Below are 23,445 nucleotides of genomic sequence, written 5' to 3'. Positions count from 1 at the left end.
CCTAGGCCCCCAGGGATTCCCTCCTGCCAGCCCCTCCCTCACTCCCTACTCCCTACCATGGCCTCTCTCCAGTATCTCAACCACCCTGGGTGCTCCCAGTCTTTGAGAGGCTGGGTGGGTGCTTCCTCCTCTGAGAAATAAACTCCCTCCTCACTGCCTTTCTGCTGTCCTCGCTGGTGGCTGGCCGGGACTCCATGTTTGCCTCAGGGCCTCTGGGCTCCTGCCTGCATCTCCTTTCCCATTATCCGGGTTCCTGCCAGCGCGGAAGGAGTTAACTCTACCGAGGCACCCCCCCCATTCTCGCTCTTCGCTCCCTCCCTCCCTCCCCCTGCTTCCTCTCTCCTCCTCTCTCCCCTTCCCTCCTCGGCTCCACGGCTCCCTCGGCCGCTGCCGCCTCCGACCCCCCCACCCTACTCCCCCGCCACGGCCCCTAGCCCCTGGCCGTTAGGCAAGACCTTCCCCTACCCCGGGGCTCCCCGACATCCAGTTCCCCTCCCCCACCTCAGCTCATGCCCCAGCCCCCGAACCCCGGGGCTGCCAGCCCCCGGTGCCCCCGCCCCTCCTGAGAATCGGGGTGTACTCCCTAAACCCCCTCCCCTCCACTGGGGACCCCTTTTAGGGCCCCCTTCCCCTCCCTCCCACGCTCCCCTCCCCTTCCCTTCTCCAACCCCCTCTTTCCCCTCTCACCCCTCCCCCCATCCTGGCCCCCCCTGCAAAAGTGGGGTGCGGAGGGGGGAGGGGTGAGAACCCACGGAGGGGAGGAACGAAACTCCGATGAAGTCAGAGCCCCTTACTCGCCGCCGCGGCCAGGCCCCCCAACATGGACTGTCTCTGTATAGTGACAACCAAGGTAAGCATGATAGGGGGGCCTGTAAACTGGGGGGAGGGTATGAGTTCGTGGGGAGGGGTTAATCAGGCCTAATCTGCGGCTGGGGGCCCTGGAATGAGAGCATCAGCAGATGGGGGGGTCATAATTTAGTTTGGGGTTCACATCTGAGAAAATGCTGGGTTTGGCCACAGGTGCCCCCTGGAGTGATCCCTTTGTACCTGTAGAGAAATGGAAAATTGGGGGGTATTCTGTGCCTTGGGGATCTGGTGGATTTTGAGATTCACCAATGATGTTGAGGGAGACTTATTTAAGGAGAAGCCTGGCTCACATGGGAGCTCTGCTTGGTGTATGTTAGAAGGTGGACTATGTGGGGGGGGGGGGGGTTCCTCTTCCCTCCTGGGGGACAAGCTGGCTTCCAGTTGCCTTGTCCAATTTCAGGGGCCTCCTGGCTTGAGGGTAGAAGGTTACTGGTTGTGAGTACCTGACTGGTCTGGGGGTGTCAGCTGGCAGGGAAGGAGTGGGCCTTTAGACTATAAAAGAAGCATCTTAGATACATTTGGGGGTGCTCTTAATTCGAGGGGACTGTTAATTTCAGGATAAGTCATATGGAATGGGGATAGTTGGGAGTTGTCAGAGAACTGGAACCTGACAGAGAATCACCTGAGGGATTGGACCAGGTGAGGTTAGGATTCGGGGTACTCCCTGGGGAGGTAGACGGTTGCAGCAGCTAAGGTTGCCAGCTTTTTGGAGGAGGATGAGAGGCTTGGGGAGAGGGGATTTGAGGAGGGGTACCAGGTGCGTGGTGAAAAATTTGGGGGTGGCCCAGGCAGGTGTCCACCATCCTCACTTCCTCCTACACCGTATCTACCCTGGTTCGGAAAGAGGGAGATGAGCAGATGGAAGGGAATGTTCCTGTTACCCCTGACCCTTGGTATCAAGGTGGGGGAGGACACCTGGATTTAAAATTACTAGGGTGAAAAGGTGTAGGAGGAGGGCCGGGCGGGCAGCAGTGAAGATCTGTACAAGGGTGTCCCTGTGAGCCTGCCAAGTGCAGGAACTCCGGGATGGGGAACACTGGCAAGCTTCTGGTGGGCTGCAGAATACCTGGGTCTTGACTCTAAGACTATGGGACTGGAAAGCTGGAAGCCTGGTGTGTGGAGGGAGGTTTGGGCGGCTGGCAGGCAGCTGGGGGTTGGGGGGTGGGACAGGAAGTGGGGGCCGGGGAGGCGGGGTCTGGGTGAGTCACAGGCTGGGGAGGGGGTTATATTTAGTGGGAACTGCAGATTCTCAGGGCAGGGAGCTGAGGACACACATGTTCCCTGCCACAAACTCACATACATGTATACACATGCATCTACACATGCGTTGTGCATGTGTGAGCATGGTTGGAGGAGACTGAAGGCTGAGGACCTTTAGGTCCAAGCCCCTATCCTCTCTTGAGGGCTCCTTGCTTTTCCTCCATTCTGTGGGCTTTGGGCTTTCTCCCATATTGCTTCTTCTTCCCATCTCCTGTAGTTGCAGTGGATTTTTGTGCCTCAGTTTCTCTGGCCTTTTCTCCTTTAAGGTCTGTCCTGAGTCTCAGTTCCTCTTGACTCCTGCCCTTAATCTGCTCCTTAGTCTTAGGCTTTCTGGCTATGGTCCCTTATGTGCAGGTGTACACAGAAAGCCAGTTGGAATGTGTGGGTTCTGCTTCCAACACGTGAACGCACATATGAGAAGGGAGGGTGAGGGCCTTGTCAGCATTGGTAGCTATTCTGGGAGGGTGGGTTTATTCATCTCCCTTCAAGAATCCTGCTTCTTCGATGGAGCCCAGGGTTGAGCATCCCCGAAGGAAAGAGTCTTGCGCAGAGAGGATCATGCATTTTGGGGTTTTACAGAGGCGTGGAGACCCAGGCTTGCCACATTCCTTGGCCGGAAAACTTGTCAGTCTCGGGATGGCGGGGACTCCAAGTCCCATAAGGCTTTGAGGCAGGAGAACCGTCAGTGTTAGAGGGTTGCTGCCCCTGGGGCTGTTGGGAGTTGTGGTTCATCTCTATCCAGGGCAGCGGAGGGTTCGCTTTGGACGAGCCAGCAGGGGGGGCACATGGCACTTGTCCCCCCAGAATGCTGGGTGGGGTAGAGGGTGCTCATGTTTTGCGGTCGTTGAGCTTCCCAGCTACATCTGATTCCTCCATCTTTCATCGCCTATATTTAGATTTCTGCCGCAGTAATTTAAGGAATATTTATTGAATGCCTACTATGTGCCAGGCCCTGTGCCTTGCGCTAACTCTGCCTTATAGCTATCACTTAATCTTACTCTCTGCCTCGCTCTCTGCCGGTGTCTCTGAGCATCTCTCTTTCTCCCACTCCGCCCCCGTCCCTCCCCCTACTCCCCGCGCTGCTGCCGCCGTTGCCATGGTAACCGGCGACGACTGAAGTTGCGTGGCGGACTTGAGGGCCGGGCGAGGGTGGCGGAGGGCGGAGCAGAACAAGTGGGGGAGGGAGAAAAGTGGGAAAAGACCGGGGGTATTTGGCTAGAGTCCCGGAGGCGAAGCGGTTAAACCCTCCGGGTGGTCCTTATTGGGCAAAGCTAAGGTGTCGGGGGCGGGGCAGTGTGGCCTACGGCCTCATTCATTGGTCGACTGGGGCGTGGCGGAGGGGCAGTGTGGGCGAGGCCAGGGGAGCGAATGGGCGGGAAGTGGACGCAGGCGTGGTCTCCTGGAGGCAGGTGGGCGGGGTCTGGCTTACTCTACCAAGGGAGGCGGGCAAACAACCTCAGAAAGGGGTGGGGCCTTAGGACTGGGTAAATGAGGGCGGGGCTGACCCGGCAGGGGCGTGGCGTGGTCCCATGTGCAAAGAGGAGACAGGGTTTGAGGGGCTTGTCCTAGAAACTGCGGGCAGCAGGGGTCTTTGGAAAGGAGAATCCGGAGGTTGGGCGATCTGACGTCTCAGTTTTTCTAAGATGGAGGACTGTTAAGATTTCATCAGAGCACAACCTCCTACCTCAACGCTATGTTCCAGGGAGACGGTTGCTAGGCGACGGCAAAGTCCTTGATCGTTGTGTTGCCAGGCAACGGGGAAACGGAAAATGGAGGGAAAAAGGAAATGGGGGATGGGGGAGGGTCTTAATGGCCATAGCGCCCACTGGTGGAGAACTAGGGCCTGTACATTTTCTTTTCTGTAAGGAATTTCCAGTTCAGCCCCTTCCGCACTGGCTCCCTCTGAGGATTACAAGCATTCTATCCAGATATGAAACTAGGGCCTTGGGGGTCATCGTGGGGGCGTATCTAACAGATTCCAGTCAACGGGAAGAGAGGGGGCATGGATCAGGTTCTAGGGAAATCCGTCCTCTCTACCATTTGTAGGCATTTTAGAAAAGCCAGGGAAGCAGATTTTAGGAGATTGCTCGCTGGGCTTTAAGAGTTGGAAAAGTGGGAGTTCAATGGGAGAATATTTAGAAGAGGTGCTTTTAGGTTCAGTTTGGGACAAAATGGAAGAGATCTGAGGCAGTCATTTTGGGGTGTTACGGGAGATTTGTGGGTCACTGGAAATTGCAGGCCAGATCTTATTTTGGTAAATAATTTTTGAGACGTCGGTGTCAGGGAGATAGATAAATTTGGGAGTAATCGTCCAACAGAGTTGAAATTCAGAATCATGGCCGGGGGGTGGGTAGGAATGTTGAGGGGTAGGGGAGGGCAGCCAGAAAAGGGAATAATGTATACATTTAAAGAGTACAGAAAAGGAATAGAGAAATATCTCTTAATCTAAAAGTCTAGTAATAAACTGAAGAGGTTGCAACTGAATTCAGAAGGTCAGCTTTAAGGTCCCTTAAGTATTCCCTGAAATGGGATCTGGTGGTACTGGGGCATGTTAGAAAAGTCATGAGTATCTCATTAGGTTCAAGAATTTGGAGAGGGGACCCCAAGTGGATTTGAGGACTGGTTATTTGGATGTTTACATTAGAACAAGGGTAATAGCTGCACTAATTTCAAGGTCTCTGTTAGCAGACTGGGGGAACAGATGTAATTTTAAAAGGGATGATTTAAAGGGTATATTAATTTAAGGGTACAACAGGATCTGTGGTCTTTCAACTCTTGGAAAACGTTGTCTGGCTATCATGTGGGGCTTTACTGATGGTTAGAATAGGAGACGTCTTGACATCTGTGGGGATGTTGTCTACATTAGCAATCATTGGGGAGGTTGGGGGGAGGGGATTGTGGGAGGCAGTTTAGATCCCTTGGGGATCTTTCTGACGTGAGGGAGAAGTGCTGCTTCCTTCCCTGCACCCTGAGAGTCCAGGGAGGTTTTGTAATAGGGGCTTGGTGATTTTAGGGGTGGGAGATTAGATAGCATAAGGGATCCCAGAGAACCAGAGCGATAAATTGGTAATTTTAGGAATGTCTGTATTTGTGAATGAATAGGAGTATACTGTGCACGGTGAAGTTCACAGAGAAACAGCTGGTACCAGGGAAGTTGATGGCTAAGAGGGTCTCCCCGCACCCCTTTCTCTCCCATCGTGACGCTCTCCCGCACTGCGCAGGCGCCGTCACCCCCCCCCCCCCCCCCCACTCCGGCCGCAGCCTCCAGTTGCCGCGGCCGCCGCAGCCCCCGCCCCTCTGCCCCTCCCCCCCCCCCCAACCCCGGGACCCTTGCTCTCCCACCCATCCCCTCCCCTCAGTCCCTCTCCCCTTCTCCATGTCGGCTCGGAACAGATTCGCCTCCATGTGTCTCTGCGTGGTACGTGCCGCGGTACGGGCTCCGGCCCCGCTCCCCTCTTTCCGGACCCCCAAATCTCGGGGTACAAGCTTCAAGTGCTGTCGCTGTTCCTTCTGCTTGGCGGGGTCTCTGGGTGGCAGTGTCTCTCGGACAGGCGCAATGGGTCGCCCCTCCTATGATCATTCACTTTCACTCACAACCCTCTATTCTGGGGGTGCAAGCCTCCGTTCCAGGTCATTCTTGCAACTGGGGCTGTGAAGAGGGGGCCAAAGGGAAAAGAGCAACAGCGACCCCCTAGGCCTTTGACTTATCCTATGCCTGTGCCTTAATAATATTACTTGTGCCTTACTATATTGGGGGTTCAGACTTGGTCCCAATTGTACTGGAGCTGTCGCTGGTCGCTGCCCTGAGCCCCAGTAGCATAAAAGAGGGGACCCTCCTTCCTAGCCTGCCTTGCGTTAGTAGTCCTTTAGTCTGGGATGAGAGGTGCTGACCTCAACCCCCACCTCCCAGTTTGCAGTTTCCTAATGACTCTCCCACCCCCACCTCTCCAGAGGTTTTTCTTTACTACATTTACTTTAAAAATTTCCAGGGACTGAATGTAGGCCCTAACCACTTTCAGCCACATTCTGGGAACTTTGGGATCCTTTCCTTGTTCCCCATCTCCCTGACTTTGTCACCGTATCAGGAGCCTTTTTCTCAGTCCCAGACACCCCACCCCCCACGGGGGTAGGGAAGGGAGAGGTGCCTGCAGCCTCAGTGTGCTACAGATTTTCTTTCATCTCCTCTAGAATAAACAATGACATGTCCCATTCCATGCTTCCATTTTCGTTGTGTGCATCCTAAGATTTCTTCATTGGGATTCAGGAATTTTCTCTGTGAGGTGGGGCGAAGATGGAGGGGCTTTGGGCTCAAACCCTCCCTGCCCTGTCCCAAACTCCACAAACTTGAAGCTTCAACCCTTAGCCCTACCTCAGTTGTCACACAGGGACTTGGGGGCTTTGTGAAGAGAGAAGAGAGCAGTCTCCTTGTCTCCTTCTTCCCTCCTTGGCCCCTCCAGTTTTGGGGCTCTGTCCCTCAGCTCTTGCACTATCCAGGCCAAAGACCACCTTTTCAGAATGTGGCACAACAACCTCTTTCAGTTCATTGAATTCTGTTACCCAAGAGGGCCCGGCTTGGAGGAGGATTATATTAGTTTCTACTTCCCCTAACTTCCCTTCTCCACTTTTTGTGTTCTTGGTATGGAAACCTGGAGGGAGCTAGGAGTTCTTTCTCCAAGTCTGTCTCCAAGGCCAGAAAACAAAGTGTACCTTGATGAACTGCTTTTCTTTCCTTAAGACTTCAAACATAACAAGGTGGGACTTCCCTGGCAGGGTCCAGTGGTTATGACTCCCCACTCCCACTGCAGGGGGCATGGATTTGATCCCTGGTCAGGGAACTAAGATCCTGCATGCCCAATGGTGCAGCCTTAAAAAAAAAAAATGTATCTAGGTGCTCCTTGATCTCAGCTGTCTCTGTGTTCTGGATTGGAGAGTCTTAATGGACCATTTTCCTCTTCCTATTCTCTTACTTTATCCTTAACCATGGCCAAAGTGGACTATATCCTCAGCCTTGGTTCCTCATCCTCAGAATTTTCAGAGTCATACTGTGTCAGGCATTGACCTTGATAAGCTTCCTCCAGTTTGATCTTGTAACTGTTGTCCTCTGAATGTTGGGGTCCTCTCAGCTTCTCAGATACTTTTTTTGAGAGGGAAATCTTGCCTTCTCTTTTTACCAATGTGTACTGGGGAGCGTATTCTGTCTTCTCCAGTCTCTGAGAGAGCCCTACACATGGTAACCTCCCCTTTCTCCACAGAACCTGGCCTTGGGGAGGGTTTGCTTCTGTGGGGGGCAGAGGCGCTACCCTTCATTAGTGTCTCCAGCTGCCCTCCTCTCTCTGGTCCCTCCGTTAATCTCATTTACTGGCGTCCATATTAAGCTAGTAAGGGAGGCCCCTGAGATGGTACGCAGTGAGTTAGGAAGGGGAATCAGGGGTCAGGTTGGGTCTTTCACTCCTAAAGGCCAAAGGGAGACCAGGAATTTACTCTGAGGTTCTACCTACTTCCTCAGTCATGGAACCTGGAAGCTGGCATGCATTCCTGCCCCCTTTCTGAGCCCTACCGTCTCTGTTCCTCCCCTACCCTCCCCCTTCTTCTAGTATATCCGATTAGCTGGCTGGCCTCTGGGCATTTGTAGAGGTGGGGGAGTCCTGGGGCCCCCTTGCTGAAGACTTGGGAACCAGCAAGGCCAGCTGGACCAGTTTAGCTTAGTCCTGCGAGGGGGGCTGATGCCAAGTACCTGCTAGTTGAAGGGCTCGACAGTGGTCCTTGCCCCGGGCGTGCAAGGTGATGGGGAGTGATTCCCTCCTGGGGCAGTGGCTGCAGTAGGGAGACTGAGGCAAGGAGGGTGGAGCGGGGTGGGATGGAGTACAGAATGGGAGAAGCAACTCGAAGGAGGGAGGTTACAACATGGGGAATGGGCTTAAGGTAAAGAGGAAGTGGGGGGAAGCTGATGAGGCAAGCTAGGATGCTGGGGATGGAGGTAGAGAAGGGGAGCGGTGCACGTGGCCGAGGGGCTGGAGCTCTGGGAAAGGGCTGAAGAAACGGACTTCAGAGGAGGTGGTGTGCTGGGGAGAAGGCGGGGGTCCTAGGCTGGGAGTAGGAAGAGTTGCGGGGAGGGTGCAGATTTGGAAAGAGAGGAGAGGTGCCAAGGGCCTGGCGGGAGAGGGGGCTGTGGGGAGGGTGGAGAGAGGGGAGCCAATGGGCTGGAGGACAGGGAGGGGGAGGAGCTGGTCAGGCCCCAGGGCCTTCCGCACTGCACTGGCAGGGGAGCAGAGGCGCGCCGGGGCGGGCCGCCTGGAGCCCGAGGCGCTGGGCCGGCCCCCGTGACGCCTCCGTCCCCGTCCCCAGAAATACCGCTACCAAGATGAAGACACGCCCCCTCTGGAGCACAGCCCGGCCCACCTCCCCAACCAGGTAAACGCCCCCGAGCTGGTGCACGTGGCGGAGAGGAACTTGTCCCACCTCGAGGCCGTCCAAGGGGTCGTGGGCCACGCCCACTTCTCCCCCCTCAAGGTAGGAGACTCAGGCGGCCCCCTCCCCAGTGCAGCCCTCGGAGCCTCGGAGCTACAACTACCCCCAAGGCCCGGTAGGGCGAGAGCCGGAGGTGGGGGGCAGCTGGGGCTGGGGGGCTGGGCTTGGGCTCCTGGGGCCAGGGGAGGGGGCATTGGGGGCGTTGGAAACACCTGGTTCCTAAAGAGGAGAAACAGAGGCCAGGCAAGTGGGAGCGGGTGTAGAGTTTACAGCCCTTGTGTGTGTGCGTGTGTGTCTGCGTGTGTGCGCACACGTGCGTTGAGATGCGAGCATTCCCCAGGATGCTCCCCGTGCCTGGGCCCTCTTCATTCCTTCACACACCCCCACCTCCGTTTCCATTTTCTGTGTCCAGAGCTCTGTTCAGAACTCCTGCTGCCCTCATTTGCTCTTGGCCCTTCGCTGCCTCCTCCCCCCACTTCCGGCCTCTGGGCCTGGCTCTCCAGCCCTTTCCATCTGTCTGGTCTGAGATTTCTGGTTGCCCGGCCTTTCTGCCTCTGTCCCCTGCCTCGGCCTTTGCACCCCTCCTGTGCCTCCCCTCCTCTCTGCCTTACCCTCTCTGCTGGCTGATGCTGGATGCTGTCTCTCTCTTCCTCCCACGCACTCTCCTTCTTCCTCTCCCCGATCCCCAGCTCAGGCTCTCTGGCCAGGATGAGTCCTCTGCCTGGGTCAGCCGGCTCCCTTTCTCCATGTTAACCCCCTTCCCTACTCATCACTTCTGTCCTTTCCTCCTATGCCTCCTCTCTCTCCTCCTCTTGGACGCTTACCTCCATGCAGATTTCTTTCTGTACTCGCCCCCCCCCCCCCCCATTATTATTCACCACCACCTGTTTCCCTTTCTTTTCTGTGCTCACAGTTATGTTTTCCCTTCTCCAGTCCTGGGAAGGCCCTGTTTTTGAGATCTTCCATTCTCCAGGCCACTTCCCATCTTCTTCCCCCTCAGTCTCCTCTTCTGGGGGTGTATGCTGGGAGGAATGGAGTGTACCAGGCTGGCTGTGAGATTCAGGGGAACACTGGGGTCAGGGGTGAGATTCTAGGATCTTGTGGGATGTCCCAGGAAGGGGGAGGTTGTTGACGTTTCACCAAGAAGATGGAGAGGAGGTTCCTGAGTTCCTGAGCCTGGGAATGAGGAGGCAGAGGCTGGGCAGCAGTAGGTTCTGGAGTGAGAAGGAGGTGGTTGGAGAGGAGTTGGAGAGGGAAATACCATTCTCATGCAGGTAGAAAAGTGGAAAGACAAGAGGAAGGTGAGAGGTCCTAGGTCAGGAGACAGGCAAGGATGAGACATGGAACCAGGGAGGAGGTTGAGCTGATCGAGGGCAAGGAGAGGAGGAGATGGGTGCAGAGGATTCCTGTGGAATGCTGGGGGCTGCAAGGACTAAGGAAAGAAGACGCTTTTTTTCCCTCAAGATGGGGCCATTCAGTCCCTGGGGAAGGGGAAGAGGAGCGAAGGTGGTTGTACAGAGGTAGGGAGACTTGGAATCTGTGCCCAGGAAGCAGAGGGAAGTGGGTGCTGGAGGCCCTGGGTGTGGGAGGGAGGACCCATGACAAGGCCTGAGCTGGGGGACAGGAGAAGCCTCAGTTTTCAGAGGGTTGAGAATGAAGGATTGTGATTTGGGTGTAGAATCTTGAGGGTCAGAGAATGAAGTAAGAGAGAGTGGTGGTGATCTCTCTGAGGAATCATAAGTTAGGATGGAGGATAACAGCAGGAGACTGATGCTGGATGGGCCTGGACAGGGGCACAGGGCGGGGAAGTGGATGGAGAATGGAGGCTGGGGTTGGAAGATATCGGATGGGGTGGAGAGAGGGGTGTTTTATCTACAGCTACACAGATGAGATGAGATGAAGGTAGTTGGGGATAAAAGATGGAGCCTGGGGCAGGAAGGTCTAGGGTAAGGTTGGGGATGGCAATTGAAGACAGGCTGTGGGGCAGAGGATGGACATGCAGATGGGATGTAGGCAGTCAGTGGCTATTGGCTGGGCAGTAGCATTTGCTGAGATTTGAAGGGTCAGAGGATGGATTTAATAGATTTATGGGTATGAAATCTATCACGGAGCTTGAAAATATGTAGTACTGACATATCGCCGTAGGAGAGAGGAAAGACCCCTTGGGGAGGAGAGAGCCAGGAGTCTGGAGAATCCTCGATGAGTGCCTCGCGCTTGGTAGGCTCCAAATAAATATTTGTTTAAGGAGGAGACAGGTTGGGGACCCCGGAAGGAGGCTTTTGGCTGCCTTCCCCATTGCTATGGAAACGTGGCTTCGGTTGCCCTGGCAACTGGGGAAGCCCCTAGGACCGGCCTAAAGCGGCCCTGCCCTAGAATCTAGAGACCCTGCTGTGTCGAGGCGACTGACGTCAGGGGCCTGGGCACACCCCACTTTAACCCTTTCCCGGATGAAATAGGGCAGGGGTGGGGGTAAGAGTAATGAGAGGCTAGGACCCGGATGTCTTTCACCACTCCCCTTTCCTGACGTTCTTTCCACTGCGTAGAGTGAGGGGCGTAGGGGAGGGAGGAAGGACGGTTATTCAGGAGGCGCTGCGCCCTCAAACCTCTTCAGCCTGGACTTCTTTCTGCCGGGCTACCTGGGGGGCGGGGCCCAGAGCAGGAGAGGCGGGGCTAGCGGACCAGATTCTGCCTTTGGGAATCTGGTCGCTCTTAGGCCACGCCCCATCTCCCCCTCCCGTTGTCCTGGCGACAGGGCCTCCAGGAGGTGGGTCTCCCCAGGCCTTGGCTGGGCTTAGATACCGTTGCTTGGCAACAGGATCCCTAAAGGAAGGAGTAGATTGAATGGTGGGTGGGCGAGAAGGAGGGTGGGGCCTGCATCTTGGGGAACCCCGGATTCCAGGGGCTCAGGGTTTAGGGCACATGTGTGTGAAAATGAGGGGCAAGTCTGAGGGAGGGTTATGAAAAGATCTGGGTGTAGGTGGGTAGATAGGGACAGGGATGGGGTAGGACCTAGTGGACAGGAGCCTTGTGGTATGTGTGTGTAGTACATAAGGCATGTAGCATTCTGTGGTGTTACATCCGGTGAGAAGCTCCCCCCACCAGCCGGCCCCCCCTCTCCCGGCTCTATACCATCTGCTGCTCCCCAATCTGGCTGTCTCTCTCTTCCTGCTTCTCAGACACCTCCACATGCAGGGGGCCTGGGCTGGGCAGAGTTGGGGCCAGCACGTGTACCTGTGTGTTTGTAACGTGGATCAAGGCTAGGTCCTTCAGGGAGTCAAAGGGAACAGAGCAGGCCAGGTTAAGAGGCTGAGAGGGTAGCCATGGTGGGGGGATCTCTTGGTTACGGGCTCCCTCTTGAGCCAAGGCTCAGGCAGCTTTTCATCTCCTTTTTTCCCTCGCAGGCCAATTCTCCCCCTGTGATTGTCAACACAGATACCCTAGAAGCTCCGGGATATGTGAGTTGTTTAGATTTTGGGGCTTTTACAGAAGGGAGGAGGGAAGGTCAGGTCCCAGCAGCAGGGTAGGGTCAGGTACTCAGGCAGGAAGTCTGTCTCACGTCTCTTGTGTTTCTGGCCCGTGCTGGAGTTGCAGGTGAACGGGACAGAGGGGGAAATGGAATACGAGGAGATCACATTGGAAAGGGTGAGCAGGCTCATGCAGCCCAGGTCCTCCCGCCTTGCCCCCTGTCTGTGCTTCTCTCTGTGCCCGTATTTTCTCAGTGGCCAGCCTCTTAACCCTGTCCCTTCCTGCTTCGGTCACAGCTCCCCGACCATCTCCCCTCCCCTCTTGCCCCGTCTAGAGTAGGCGGAGAGGGGAGCTGACCCTCTTCCCCTCCTTCTGCCCAGGGTAACTCAGGTCTGGGCTTCAGCATCGCAGGTGGCACTGATAACCCCCACATCGGTGATGACCCTTCCATCTTCATCACCAAGATCATTCCCGGTGGGGCTGCAGCCCAGGACGGCCGTCTCAGGTGGGGAGAGGAGACGGGTTAGGATGCTGGCTCCCTTGAAAGGGAGGACCAGGGCGGCAGGAAGCTCCTGGCTCAGGCCCACCTTGCTGCCCTCAGGGTCAACGATAGCATCTTGTTTGTCAATGAAGTGGACGTGCGGGAGGTGACCCACTCAGCGGCGGTGGAGGCCCTCAAAGAGGCAGGCTCTATTGTCCGCCTCTACGTCATGCGCCGGAAGCCCCCGGCTGAGAAGCTTATGGAGATCAAGCTCATCAAGGGGCCTAAAGGTAGCGACCCAGTTAGGTTGCCACCCTCCTCCCGCTGTCCTCTGCCCCAGGGGACCTAGGGACCCACCTCTGCCCTCCCCTCTGCCCAGGTCTTGGCTTCAGCATCGCCGGAGGTGTCGGGAACCAACATATCCCCGGAGATAACAGCATCTATGTGACCAAGATTATCGAAGGGGGTGCTGCCCACAAGGACGGGAGGTTACAGATCGGAGACAAGATCCTAGCGGTGAGTGGGGACCCCCATCACTCTTCTAGCCCACACCTGGGTCCTGCATGCTGGCCTGGTGCCTGCCGGCCTGGTGCCTGCCCAGGCTTCCTGATGGGCTCGCCCTCGGCACGTCTGTCTTGAGATTGCTTCTGGTTCCGTCTGAGCTCTGCTTCCCTTGGCCCCAGGTCAACAGCGTGGGGCTGGAGGACGTCATGCATGAGGATGCTGTGGCAGCCCTGAAGAACACGTACGATGTGGTCTACCTAAAGGTGGCCAAGCCCAGCAATGCCTACCTGAGTGACAGCTACGCTCCCCCAGACATCACAACCTGTGAGAGCCCTCCAAACCCTGGAGCTCCCCATGCCCCCCCACCAGTCACCCTATGACGTCCCCATTGACCCTGCCTCTTCAGATCCTTCCCCTGAGCTGGCCACAACCTCTGTCACTTCCTTTGGTTGGAGAATAGATGGAAGATTGGTCACCATGAAAGAACTAGAAAAGATTGTCAGTAGTCCCTCCCCCAGAAGGCACTAGATGGTTTTATGGCTAATTTTATCAATAGGTAATTCTTATGCTTTTTCTGAGTGTAGGGGAAGATAAAATGTTTCACATTTCATTTTATAAGGGCATTTGAAAAATGGTCACAAGGAAAATGTAAGAAAGTAGGGAGTTCCCTGGTGACCTAGTGGTTAGGATTCTGGGCTTTCATTGCTGTGGCCTGGATTCAGTCCCTGGTCAGGGAACTAAGATCCTACAACCCCATGGTTCAGCCAAAAAAAAAGAGGAAAGTATGGGTTAATTTTGCTTCTGAACATAGATGTAAAAGTTTCTAATAACATAGTTGCAAAATAAACACAGTGGTATATTAAGGGAGTAACATTGTCACAAAGTTGGGTTTATTTCAGGGAAGTAAAGGTGTTTCCATATTATGAAACCTCTAGGTATGAGTCATTGTTTTTAACAAGTTAAGGGAGGGATGACTTCTTTGGCAGTCCAGCAGTTAAGACTCCATGCTTCCACTGCAGGGGGCACAGAGTTGGATCCCTGATCACTGGTCATTGGGGAGTTAAGATCCCACCTGCCATTTGGCGTGCCAAAAAAAAGGTAGAAAGAACAGTACGTTCATTTTAGACAGATGTGGGGAAAGCATTTGATTAAATTCAACATCCTATTCTGAGAGGAAACTTAGTATACTAGGAACAGAGGAGTTTTCCTTAACATGATCGAAAAGTGTTACCAGAAATCAACAGTGAACACATTGTAATGATAAAATCCTATCTGTGTGTCCGTTAAGTTAGTAACTAGGCAAGGAAACCTCTTCCTGCTCCTGTTAGTCCACATGGCTTTAGAGCCGGGTTTCTCAGTGTTGGGACTGTTGACATTTTTGTCCTTGACAATTCTTTGTTGTGGGGGGTGTTGTTCTGTGCACGGTAGTATGTTTAACAGCAGCCCTGGCCTCTATCAGATGACAGTGGTACCCTTCCCCTCCAGTCAGAACAACCAAAAATGTCTTTAGACTTTGCCAAATGTCCCCTGGGGGCAAGGGGGTTGCAAAATTACCCTGCTTGTGAATCACTGCTGTAAAGATTTCAGGCAGTGTAGCAAGAGAAAAAAGAATAAATAAATGTTACATTTCAATGGGGAGAAACAGACTTATCCTTATTTGTAAATTATACTTTTGTCCATCTAGATTAAAATCTAAGTGAATTAAATAAAAACCTTAAAAATAATAGGTAGGATTAAGAATGTGGCCATATGTAAGATTAAAAAGCAAGAACTCATAACTTCCCGGCAATAAGAAAATATAATGGGTAAAAAGATCCTTTTTGCCATAGGGAAAATGCTCTATAAAATTCTTGGAGGGCTTCCTTGGTGGCCCAGTGGTTAAGACTTCACCTTCCAATACAGAGGGTATGAGTTCCCTGGTCGGGGATCTATGATTTCATATGCTTCTCAGCCAAAAAACCAAAACATAAAGCAGAAGCAATATTACAGCAAATTCAATAAAGACTTTAAAAATGTTTTAACATTAAAAACATTTCTAAAAAAATTCTTAGAAAAATAAGCTTGACCAGAGGGCAGATTTATACAGTAAATGACCTGTGTCAGATTTTATCAGGTAAATGATGAAACTTTACCAAAGGGCATAAAAGAACACTAAAGAACTGGAAAGTCACAGCATGTTTCCTGATGCAAAAAACATAATATGCTAAAGATCTCAACCCTCTCCAAATTTTTCTCTAATTTTATGCAATCCTCATCAGAATGTTAATGTTCATCCCCCCACCCCCAACTGGAAAATTACATTTGGGAGAAGAGCTAAGAAATTTTTGGAAAAGAATAATGAGATGTGACTACTTCATCCAAATCTGAAATCATACTGTAAGACCATATTAAAATCACACGGTCTTGTTTCTAGACACCATAACCTATCAGAGGGAACCTTTACTCCTTGAAGAAAGGGCCAGATCTAAGACTTGAGCAAGGAATGTGTAAGATGAACTTGTAACATCTTTCATATTAGCAAAACTCTTTGCGACCCCATGGACTGTCACCCATCAGGCTCCTCTGTCCGTGGAATTCTCCAGGCTAGAATACTGGAGTGGGTTGCCATGCCCTACTCCAGGGGATCTTCCTGACCCAGGGATCGGACCCAGGTCCTCCTGTATTGCAGGTGGATTCTTTACCATCTGAGCCACCAAGTTTTCACTTGAGAACTTTCCCATTTTCTAGCAAAATCATTAAAAGAACAAGTAACCTTTTAAACCTTTAAAAAAAGAAGAAAGCAAGGAAGATATTCATAGATTGTGTCAAAGAGACAGGAGCCAAATTGAAACTGGTTGTTCAACCAAAACTCAGTAAATATTTAAAAATCTACAGGATTATAAGGATACTTCAAAACAACTAGGTACCTTTGGAAGATGCTAGGGAACTTGTACATTCTGAATACTGGCAAGCAAAGGGAAAGAGTCAAGCATTTATTCTCTTTTCCTATGCATATTGCACTGTAGAGTGACTGGTGATTGACCTGGGAACATTCTTTTTTACAGACAAATTATCACTAATAAATGTTCTTCCCTAAAAAAAAAAAAAAAAAAAGAAATATACATGGGCACTATTTGCCATCCTCAGTGAACTGTCAAGTCCAGGCAGTGATGGTCAGTGGCTGCTAAAACTCTTAGGTGGGAGGCTAATGGTGAGCTTTATAATGGATGGGTCAGGCTGACAAGACCCCAACCTACAGATTTATATCTCAAAAAATGCAACCTGACATCGCGTCCTGTCATGATGCAGAAAGTACGCAGCAGCATCTAGGAAATACTTCTGTCAAAAATTGAACTTGAGTCTCTATACAAGTGACCACTTGACAGGAGATGCAAGGCAGGGATGTAAGTAGTGATCTACTTGTTAGGGTTTCCCACTATTTCCTAAAAGAAGGTGGGAAAATCTGCTGGACAAATGACCAAGTTTTCTCACCAAATGAATGACCAGGAAGTGGGGGAAACAAAGGGAAAGGAATTTTATAGATGATGTGAGAGATGGTTCAACTGAACGAAAATCCCCAAAGCCTGGTATTAATATTCCCCTTGGCTCCATACCCTTGGCATACTTAGGTCGTGTACCCTTCAGATCCACTCGCTCCTAAGAGAATCCATCCCTACCATGACCTTTGAATTCCTGCCCCCTGATATTGCTGTGACCAGATGTCCCCTGTACACCCCAGCCTCATTTCTCTGGCACAGTGACATCCCTTTCTCCTGAGCCTGGTTCTGCTGCTTTCATCGGGAGGAGGTGGAGTGGTGGGCGCTGTCTCCCTCCGTGCATTTTCCGTTGCATCCGTCCTTCCCCCATGTCTTCTCTCAGCTTATTCCCAGCACCTGGACAATGAGATCAGTCACAGCAGCTACCTGGGCACTGACTACCCCACCGCCATGACCCCCACCTCCCCTCGGCGCTACTCCCCCGTGGCCAAGGACCTGCTCGGGGAGGAAGACGTCCCCCGAGAACCGAGGCGGATTGTGATCCACCGGGGCTCCACAGGCCTGGGCTTCAACATTGTGGGTGGCGAGGACGGTGAAGGCATCTTCATCTCCTTCATCCTGGCTGGTGGCCCTGCAGACCTCAGTGGGGAGCTGCGGAAGGGGGACCAGATCCTCTCGGTAAGGGAAGGCCAGCCCCTGCCCGGACCGCCCCCTCCCCTCTAGCCGGGGCTCCTGTAGGCTGGAGCCCGGCCGCTATCTCCAGTAACTCAAGCTCTCCCCGCTCTCTCTAGGTCAATGGCGTTGACCTCCGCAATGCCAGCCACGAGCAGGCTGCCATTGCCCTGAAGAATGCGGGTCAGACAGTCACGATCATCGCTCAGTATAAACCCGAAGGTACTGGGCCTGAGACATGGGTTCAATCCCTGGGTCAGGAAGATTCCCCTGAAGAAGGAAATGACTACCCACTCCAGGATTCTTGCCTGGGAAATCCCATGGACAGAGGAGCCTGGCAGGCTACAGTCCATGAGTTTGCAAAGAGTTAGACACGGCTGAGTAAACGGGAATAACCAAGCCTGAAGCTCCCCCTCTCAGATGGTGCTCAGAACTCTGTCTCCTGGCTTCTGCAGAGTTTGGGGGAAGGGGAGGGGAGAGGCTGACAGTAGGGAGGGGCCAGAGCTCAGGAACCTTCTTGTCCTTCCTCAGAGTACAGCCGGTTCGAGGCCAAGATCCACGACCTTCGGGAACAGCTCATGAACAGCAGCCTGGGTTCAGGGACTGCCTCCTTGCGGAGCAACCCCAAAAGGGGTTTCTATATCAGGTTGGATGCTTCCTGGCTGGGCCTCTCTTTATTCCATGGCCCCTTGTCCCCCAGCCAGCTCTCGCTCCTCAATCTTGCCGGGCTCCTGTCCCGCCTCCCACACCAGGGCTGGAAACGCACAGGTTAGCATTGAGAAACACTCCATAGCGACTAGAAAACAGCCTCAGCCTCAGTGATCCCTACTGCTTCGAGCCCCTAGTCACCCTGGCATCTTCCCTGGGATCCCCAGCTGCCGCAAGGCCTGGTAACTCAAAGGTTAATGCCTGGCAGAGTAAGGGATCTCTCAACTTTTGGAATATTGCCCAACCCCCTGGGATAACACATTCCAGGGGAAGTGGACCACCGCTGTCTCCAAGCTGACCCTGTCTCCCAGGTGGCATCTTGCTACCTTCTTAGGGCTCCTTCTCCCACTGGCTCCTCTTTCTCGTCTGCCCCAGGCATAGGCGCTTTGTCCGAGCCTCTTCCCTTCCCTCCCTCTGGGCTCCCGGTCCGCTCACATAGCTTCCCCTGCCGCTCGCTTTGCCAGTGTCTCTCAGAGCAGTCAGCCCAGGCCTGACCTCTTCCCATGGTCCAGACCTGCAGCTCCAGCCATCTGCTTTCTGGACACATCCCTGGGGTTGTCCCACAGGTGTTCACACTCAGCATGTCCCAAAGCTAGCTCACCTCTTCTCCCGCGCGCTCATGCTCTCTGTCCTGCCCAATTGGTGTCTCTCTTCCTGAATGGCACCGCTGTCTGCCGAGAAGGCTGGCTCAAACTGGAGCCTCGCTCAGCCCTTCTATCCTTGCTGGGTCCAGTTGGCTCCCAGGGCTGGTCAGTTCTAACTCCCAGATGATGCTGATGATCCTGGAGTCCCTTCCCATCTTTCTAGCCCTGGTGCTTTGCTCGGCATCTCTGGTGTCTCTGCAGTCATTCCCTCCCTTGTCCTCACCCTGGAGTTGTCACTTACAGGTTGTCACTTAAGGCTACCCTACTGCTGAGGGTAGCTGGACTTGGGTCCATGTTACCCTCTGACTGTGACGTGCCTGCATATGGCAGCTGCTTTCTTAGGAGGGCGCTGTTCTCAATCTTACTCTCGAAATCGCCCCCGATCCGTAGGCTGTCTGATCCCTGACACAGTGAGGATGGAGTGGCTGTTCATAGTTGTAGAGCTTTAGGTTCCCACACAGTTCTGGGGTTCCTCAGAATCCACAGCATCTCTGGGAGAGCCACCAGCGGCCATGCGGGTCTGTAGACCCCTAGACAGAACCTCTGGGCTGGGTCTCGGGGGCCTTGGCCCTCACCAGACTGACTGGGGCTGCCTGCCCCCCAGGGCCCTGTTTGACTATGACAAGACCAAGGACTGCGGCTTCCTGAGCCAGGCCTTGAGCTTCCGCTTCGGGGACGTGCTTCATGTCATTGACGCCAGCGATGAGGAGTGGTGGCAGGCGCGGCGGGTCCACTCCGACAGCGAGACCGATGACATCGGCTTTATCCCCAGCAAGCGGCGGTGAGCCTGCCTGCCCCTGAAGCTCCCAAGGGCCACAGGGTGGGCAGCCAGCAGGGAGAGCATGGGTCCACCCCCAGCTTCTTGGGGATCTGTCTGCTGACCCTTCCCAGGCACCACGACTCACAGGAGCCCTTGGGACAAACACCTCATTTAGGAGCGTGGGGCCCAGGGGCTGCTGGGAGATGGAGTTCTCAGCTGCCCTGGGAGTGGGAGCAAGAGGGCCCCTCACTGGGCATTTCTCTACCCCCATCCCTCCATGTATCCCTCAGGGTTGAGCGACGGGAGTGGTCACGGTTAAAGGCCAAGGTAAGTGGAGAAGGCCGGGAGCTCTGGTGGAAGAGCGGAGGTGGGGGGCGGGGGTGTGGTGCTCGTGGGTCTGGACTCCTGACCAACCACATGGCCTGCTCTGTCTCCCTAGGATTGGGGCTCCAGCTCTGGATCACAGGGTAGGTTGGGTCAGTTTGGGAAGACCTGCGGGGAGAGGGGCCCTGGGCTTCTCTTGAGTCCTCAGGAAGGCAGGTGGGGGCTCTGCATCCTCTGCCTCCAAGCCCTTGCAGATGCCCTGCCTCCTGTTAGGTCGAGAAGACTCGGTTCTGAGCTACGAGACGGTGACACAGATGGAAGGTGAGCCCTGGCAGCGCGCCCTGGCCAAGACCCTCTGTCCCGGCTCTGCCCCTCCCTTCTCCCCCCCCCCCACGCCTGACCCCGATCTCTGCCCCCGCCTGACCCCCATGCTCTCCTCAGTGCACTATGCTCGCCCCATCATTATCCTCGGGCCCACCAAGGACCGTGCCAACGATGATCTCCTCTCCGAGTTCCCCGACAAGTTTGGATCCTGTGTTCCCCGTGAGTGCAGGGCCTTGGGGGGCAGTGGGGGTGGGGGGTGGGGCCCAAGGGGTCACAGGCAGAGCCACTTCTGAACACAGGGGTTCTCAGACAAGGGTGCTACTCAGCCACACTCACGTCCACTGGGACCATCCCAGGCCGGGGACTTGGATGACCCAGAGATGCTGGGGGAGGCAGCTCCACCCGTCTCCCCTGGCCTGGGTCTCCCCAGCAGCCCCCTTCCCCGGAGGACCAGCTGGGCTCTCTGGCGGGTCACCGTAGGCAGGGTTGAAGCTGGAGGGATGGTGGTTAGATCTTTGGGGGGCGGGGTGACTTCCTGGCAGATACGACGAGGCCCAAGCGGGAGTACGAGATAGATGGCCGGGATTACCACTTTGTGTCGTCCCGGGAGAAAATGGAGAAGGACATTCAGGCCCACAAGTTTATCGAGGCCGGCCAGTACAACAGCCACCTGTATGGAACCAGCGTCCAGTCCGTGCGAGAGGTGGCAGAGCAGGTAGGAGCCGCGGCCCGTCCTCCTCCTCCTTCCCCCCATGGCCTTCCTCAGCTCTCTAACTCTCTTTCTCTCTCTGTCTCTTTCCCTGCTGGGTCTCCACTCCGCTCCTCCACCTCCTTCTCCTCTTGGGCAACTCTGTCTGCCTGCCTGCTCTCCGGTGCCCTGCTCCCCACCCCCCGCCTCCCCTCCTCCCTCCCTCCCTCCCTTGGTCCCTGACCCCAAACTTCATGCTGCCATCTGTCCCCTCTCCCCCTCTCCTTGCCCCATTTCACCTCTCTTCCTGTGGCCTTGCCCTTGGTGGCTTGGCCCCCCACAACTCGGTCCCTCCCTTCTGCCGGCTCCCCTTTGGCCCTCTCCCCTCTCCCCTCGCCTTTCCTGGGGTCTCCACTTGCCTCTCCCACTCCTCTGCCATCACCTTCTCCCCGCTGCCCCCACCCTGCCCTCTTCCCTCCATGGCTCCTTTCTCCATCTGCCTCTCCTCCTCCCATCTGTCTCTCCTTGTTCCTTCCATCTGTCTGTCCTCTGTCCGTCCTCCCCTCCCTCCTCCCTCTATCCTACTTCCTTTCTCCTTCGTTTTCTCGCCCCACCTGCCTGACTCCGCCCCCTTGGCCTTGCTCTGCGCTGTCTTTTGGGTCCCCTCCCTGCCTGTCCTCTCTGTTCCCTCCATCCCCTCCCTCCTGTGCTGGCCCCTCCCTTGCTCTCCGTCTGTCCCTCTCCTTTTTTCACTCTGTCTGTCTATACCCTTCCTGCCTCCACTCTCTTTGCCCACGCGTCTTTTGACATCCATCTCACTTCCCTTTTGGCCAATCTCGTGTCCTCCACTTTCCCACGTCCTGTGTGTGGGTCCTGTCCTGCCACCTCTGTCTGTCCTTTCCCACCACCTGCTGGTCCCCCTCCACCCACCCTGCCTGCCCCCAGGGGAAGCACTGCATCCTTGATGTCTCGGCCAATGCCGTGAGGCGGCTGCAGGCGGCCCACCTGCACCCTATCGCCATCTTCATCCGCCCCCGCTCCCTGGAGAATGTTCTGTGAGTATGGTCTCAGGGGGTTTCCCCTCGGCTCTCCCATACCAAGCCCCGGGCCTCAGATGGCCTCTGTGTTGAGCTCTTCCCTCAGAACCCTGGACAGCAGCTCCAGCAGCCCCTGAGGGGAATTGGAGCTAGAATCCAGAGGGCGCAGGGAAGCCCAGGCCTCTTCCCTCCTCTTCTGCCCTGGGCTAGGCGGGACTACAACTCCCAGCAACCCCTGGGGCATACACCTGCTGGGCATCGGGGCTGTTGGGAGTTAGAATCTGAATCCCTTCACTGGGCTGCCGGCTGGAAGGATGAGGCTCTGGAGAGGTCCCTGAAGTGGCCACACCTGGCTGGGGTGGGTTGTGGGGAGGGGGCCCATCTGTGGCCCCAGAGGATACTGGGAATTGTATTTTTTGCTTCATGCTCTAGATAAGAAAATACTGGGGACATCCTTGGTGGTCAAGTGACTAAGGCTCTGTACTTCCAATGCAGGGGACCCAGGTTCATTCCCTGGTCAGGAAACTAGATCCCACATGCCCCGTCTAAGACCTGGTGCAGTCAAATAAATATTAAAAAAAAAAAAAAGAAAAGAATGATTGCAACTTAACATCCCTGGACAGAGGAGATAAAGGCAGGGCAGGACCCACCCTCAGGTCTGTGTTTCTCTCACTCTCCACAGAGAGATTAATAAGCGGATCACAGAGGAGCAAGCCCGCAAAGCCTTCGACAGAGCCACCAAGCTGGAACAGGAATTCACAGAGTGCTTCTCAGGTGAGGCTGAGGCTAGCCTGTGGCCAGCACAGGAGGTGCCTCTGGCTCAGATTCAAAAGAGGGGGCCCCCACAGGGTGGGTGGTTTAGAAGGAGGTATCCCCTTTGGGTGGGTGCATCCCATGGCTCACGGACTGGAGAATTAGGAGAAGGTGCCCTTTGCCCTGGGCGTGACTCCCTGCCCCGCCCCCTCCTCGCCCCTAGCCATCGTGGAGGGCGACAGCTTTGAGGAGATCTACCACAAGGTGAAGCGAGTCATCGAGGACCTCTCAGGCCCCTACATCTGGGTCCCTGCCCGAGAGAGACTCTGATTCCTGCCCTGGCTTGGCCTGGACTCGCCCTGCCTCCACCGCCCGGGCCCTTGGTCTGGACTGAATTGCCCAAGCCCTTCCAACCCCCAGCCTCCCTCCCACCCCTTCTTATTTATTTCCTTTCTAACTGGATCCAGCCCATTGGAGGGGGGACACTCCTCTGCATGTATCCCTGCACCCCAGAACTGGGCTGCGGAACCCCAGGAACCTGGGGTCTGGGGGGAGCCCCGGGCTCCTGATCCCAAGCCCTGGCTCCTTAGGACCCCTTGCCTCTGCCCCTGCCCACCTCCAACGCACACACACACCCACTGGGGGGCCACCTGCTCTCCCCCATCTCCTCCCACACACTTTCCAGAAGTCAGGGCCCCCCTCCAGGAGCACCCCATTGCAGGGCTGCAGGCCTCCGCGCTCCCCCCGAGGCAGGGTCTGGGGTCACTCCTACCCCCATCATAACTCCCCAGGTCCCTTGATTTCTCATTTTATTTTTCCATTTTTTTCTTCTCAAAGGTGGTTTTGGGGGGATTAGTGGGGGGATTCCACCAAGGGCCCCCTGCCTTCCACATGCCCCCCACCTTTTTTCTTTGCCGGTTTGCATGAGTGGAAGGTCTAACTGTGGCTTTTTTTTTTTTTCCTGGGATCTTTTTCTTTTTTTTTTTTTTCTTTTTTCTTTTGGGAATGGGGAGG

At 54.8% G+C, this 23,445-nt stretch overlaps 1 protein-coding gene across 8 annotated transcripts in view; it reads left to right on the top strand.

Annotated features, from left to right (window-relative positions):
• Window positions 1-23,445, top strand: part of DLG4 (discs large MAGUK scaffold protein 4) — a 26,046-nt gene extending 2,601 nt beyond the window's left edge. The window contains exons 1-20 of one of the 8 annotated variants that reach the window (XM_061143287.1): window positions 707-850; window positions 8,473-8,538; window positions 11,997-12,050; window positions 12,187-12,237; window positions 12,441-12,565; window positions 12,662-12,831; window positions 12,921-13,057; window positions 13,225-13,369; window positions 16,904-17,199; window positions 17,313-17,415; window positions 17,725-17,839; window positions 19,150-19,326; window positions 19,596-19,632; window positions 19,745-19,772; window positions 19,903-19,950; window positions 20,071-20,172; window positions 20,496-20,668; window positions 21,587-21,696; window positions 22,361-22,452; window positions 22,655-23,445. In XM_061143287.1, coding sequence (XP_060999270.1) covers window positions 821-850; window positions 8,473-8,538; window positions 11,997-12,050; window positions 12,187-12,237; window positions 12,441-12,565; window positions 12,662-12,831; window positions 12,921-13,057; window positions 13,225-13,369; window positions 16,904-17,199; window positions 17,313-17,415; window positions 17,725-17,839; window positions 19,150-19,326; window positions 19,596-19,632; window positions 19,745-19,772; window positions 19,903-19,950; window positions 20,071-20,172; window positions 20,496-20,668; window positions 21,587-21,696; window positions 22,361-22,452; window positions 22,655-22,761 — 2,166 coding nt within the window. In that variant the 5' untranslated portion in view covers window positions 707-820 and the 3' untranslated portion in view covers window positions 22,762-23,445. Of the gene's footprint in view, window positions 1-436; window positions 851-8,472; window positions 8,638-11,996; window positions 12,052-12,178; window positions 12,238-12,440; window positions 12,566-12,661; window positions 12,832-12,920; window positions 13,058-13,224; window positions 13,370-16,903; window positions 17,200-17,312; window positions 17,416-17,724; window positions 17,840-19,149; window positions 19,327-19,595; window positions 19,633-19,744; window positions 19,773-19,902; window positions 19,951-20,070; window positions 20,173-20,495; window positions 20,669-21,586; window positions 21,697-22,360; window positions 22,453-22,654 lie in introns of those variants that run through there. The other 7 variants (XM_061143286.1, XM_061143285.1, XM_061143284.1 and 4 more) reach the window with 7 other exon arrangements.

Source organism: Dama dama, chromosome 5 (assembly GCF_033118175.1).
Source record: "Dama dama isolate Ldn47 chromosome 5, ASM3311817v1, whole genome shotgun sequence".
Classification (NCBI taxonomy): domain Eukaryota; kingdom Metazoa; phylum Chordata; class Mammalia; order Artiodactyla; family Cervidae; genus Dama; species Dama dama.
The sequence above is the reverse complement of the archived record's forward strand: the minus strand, read 5'-3'. Positions and strand labels throughout refer to the sequence as shown.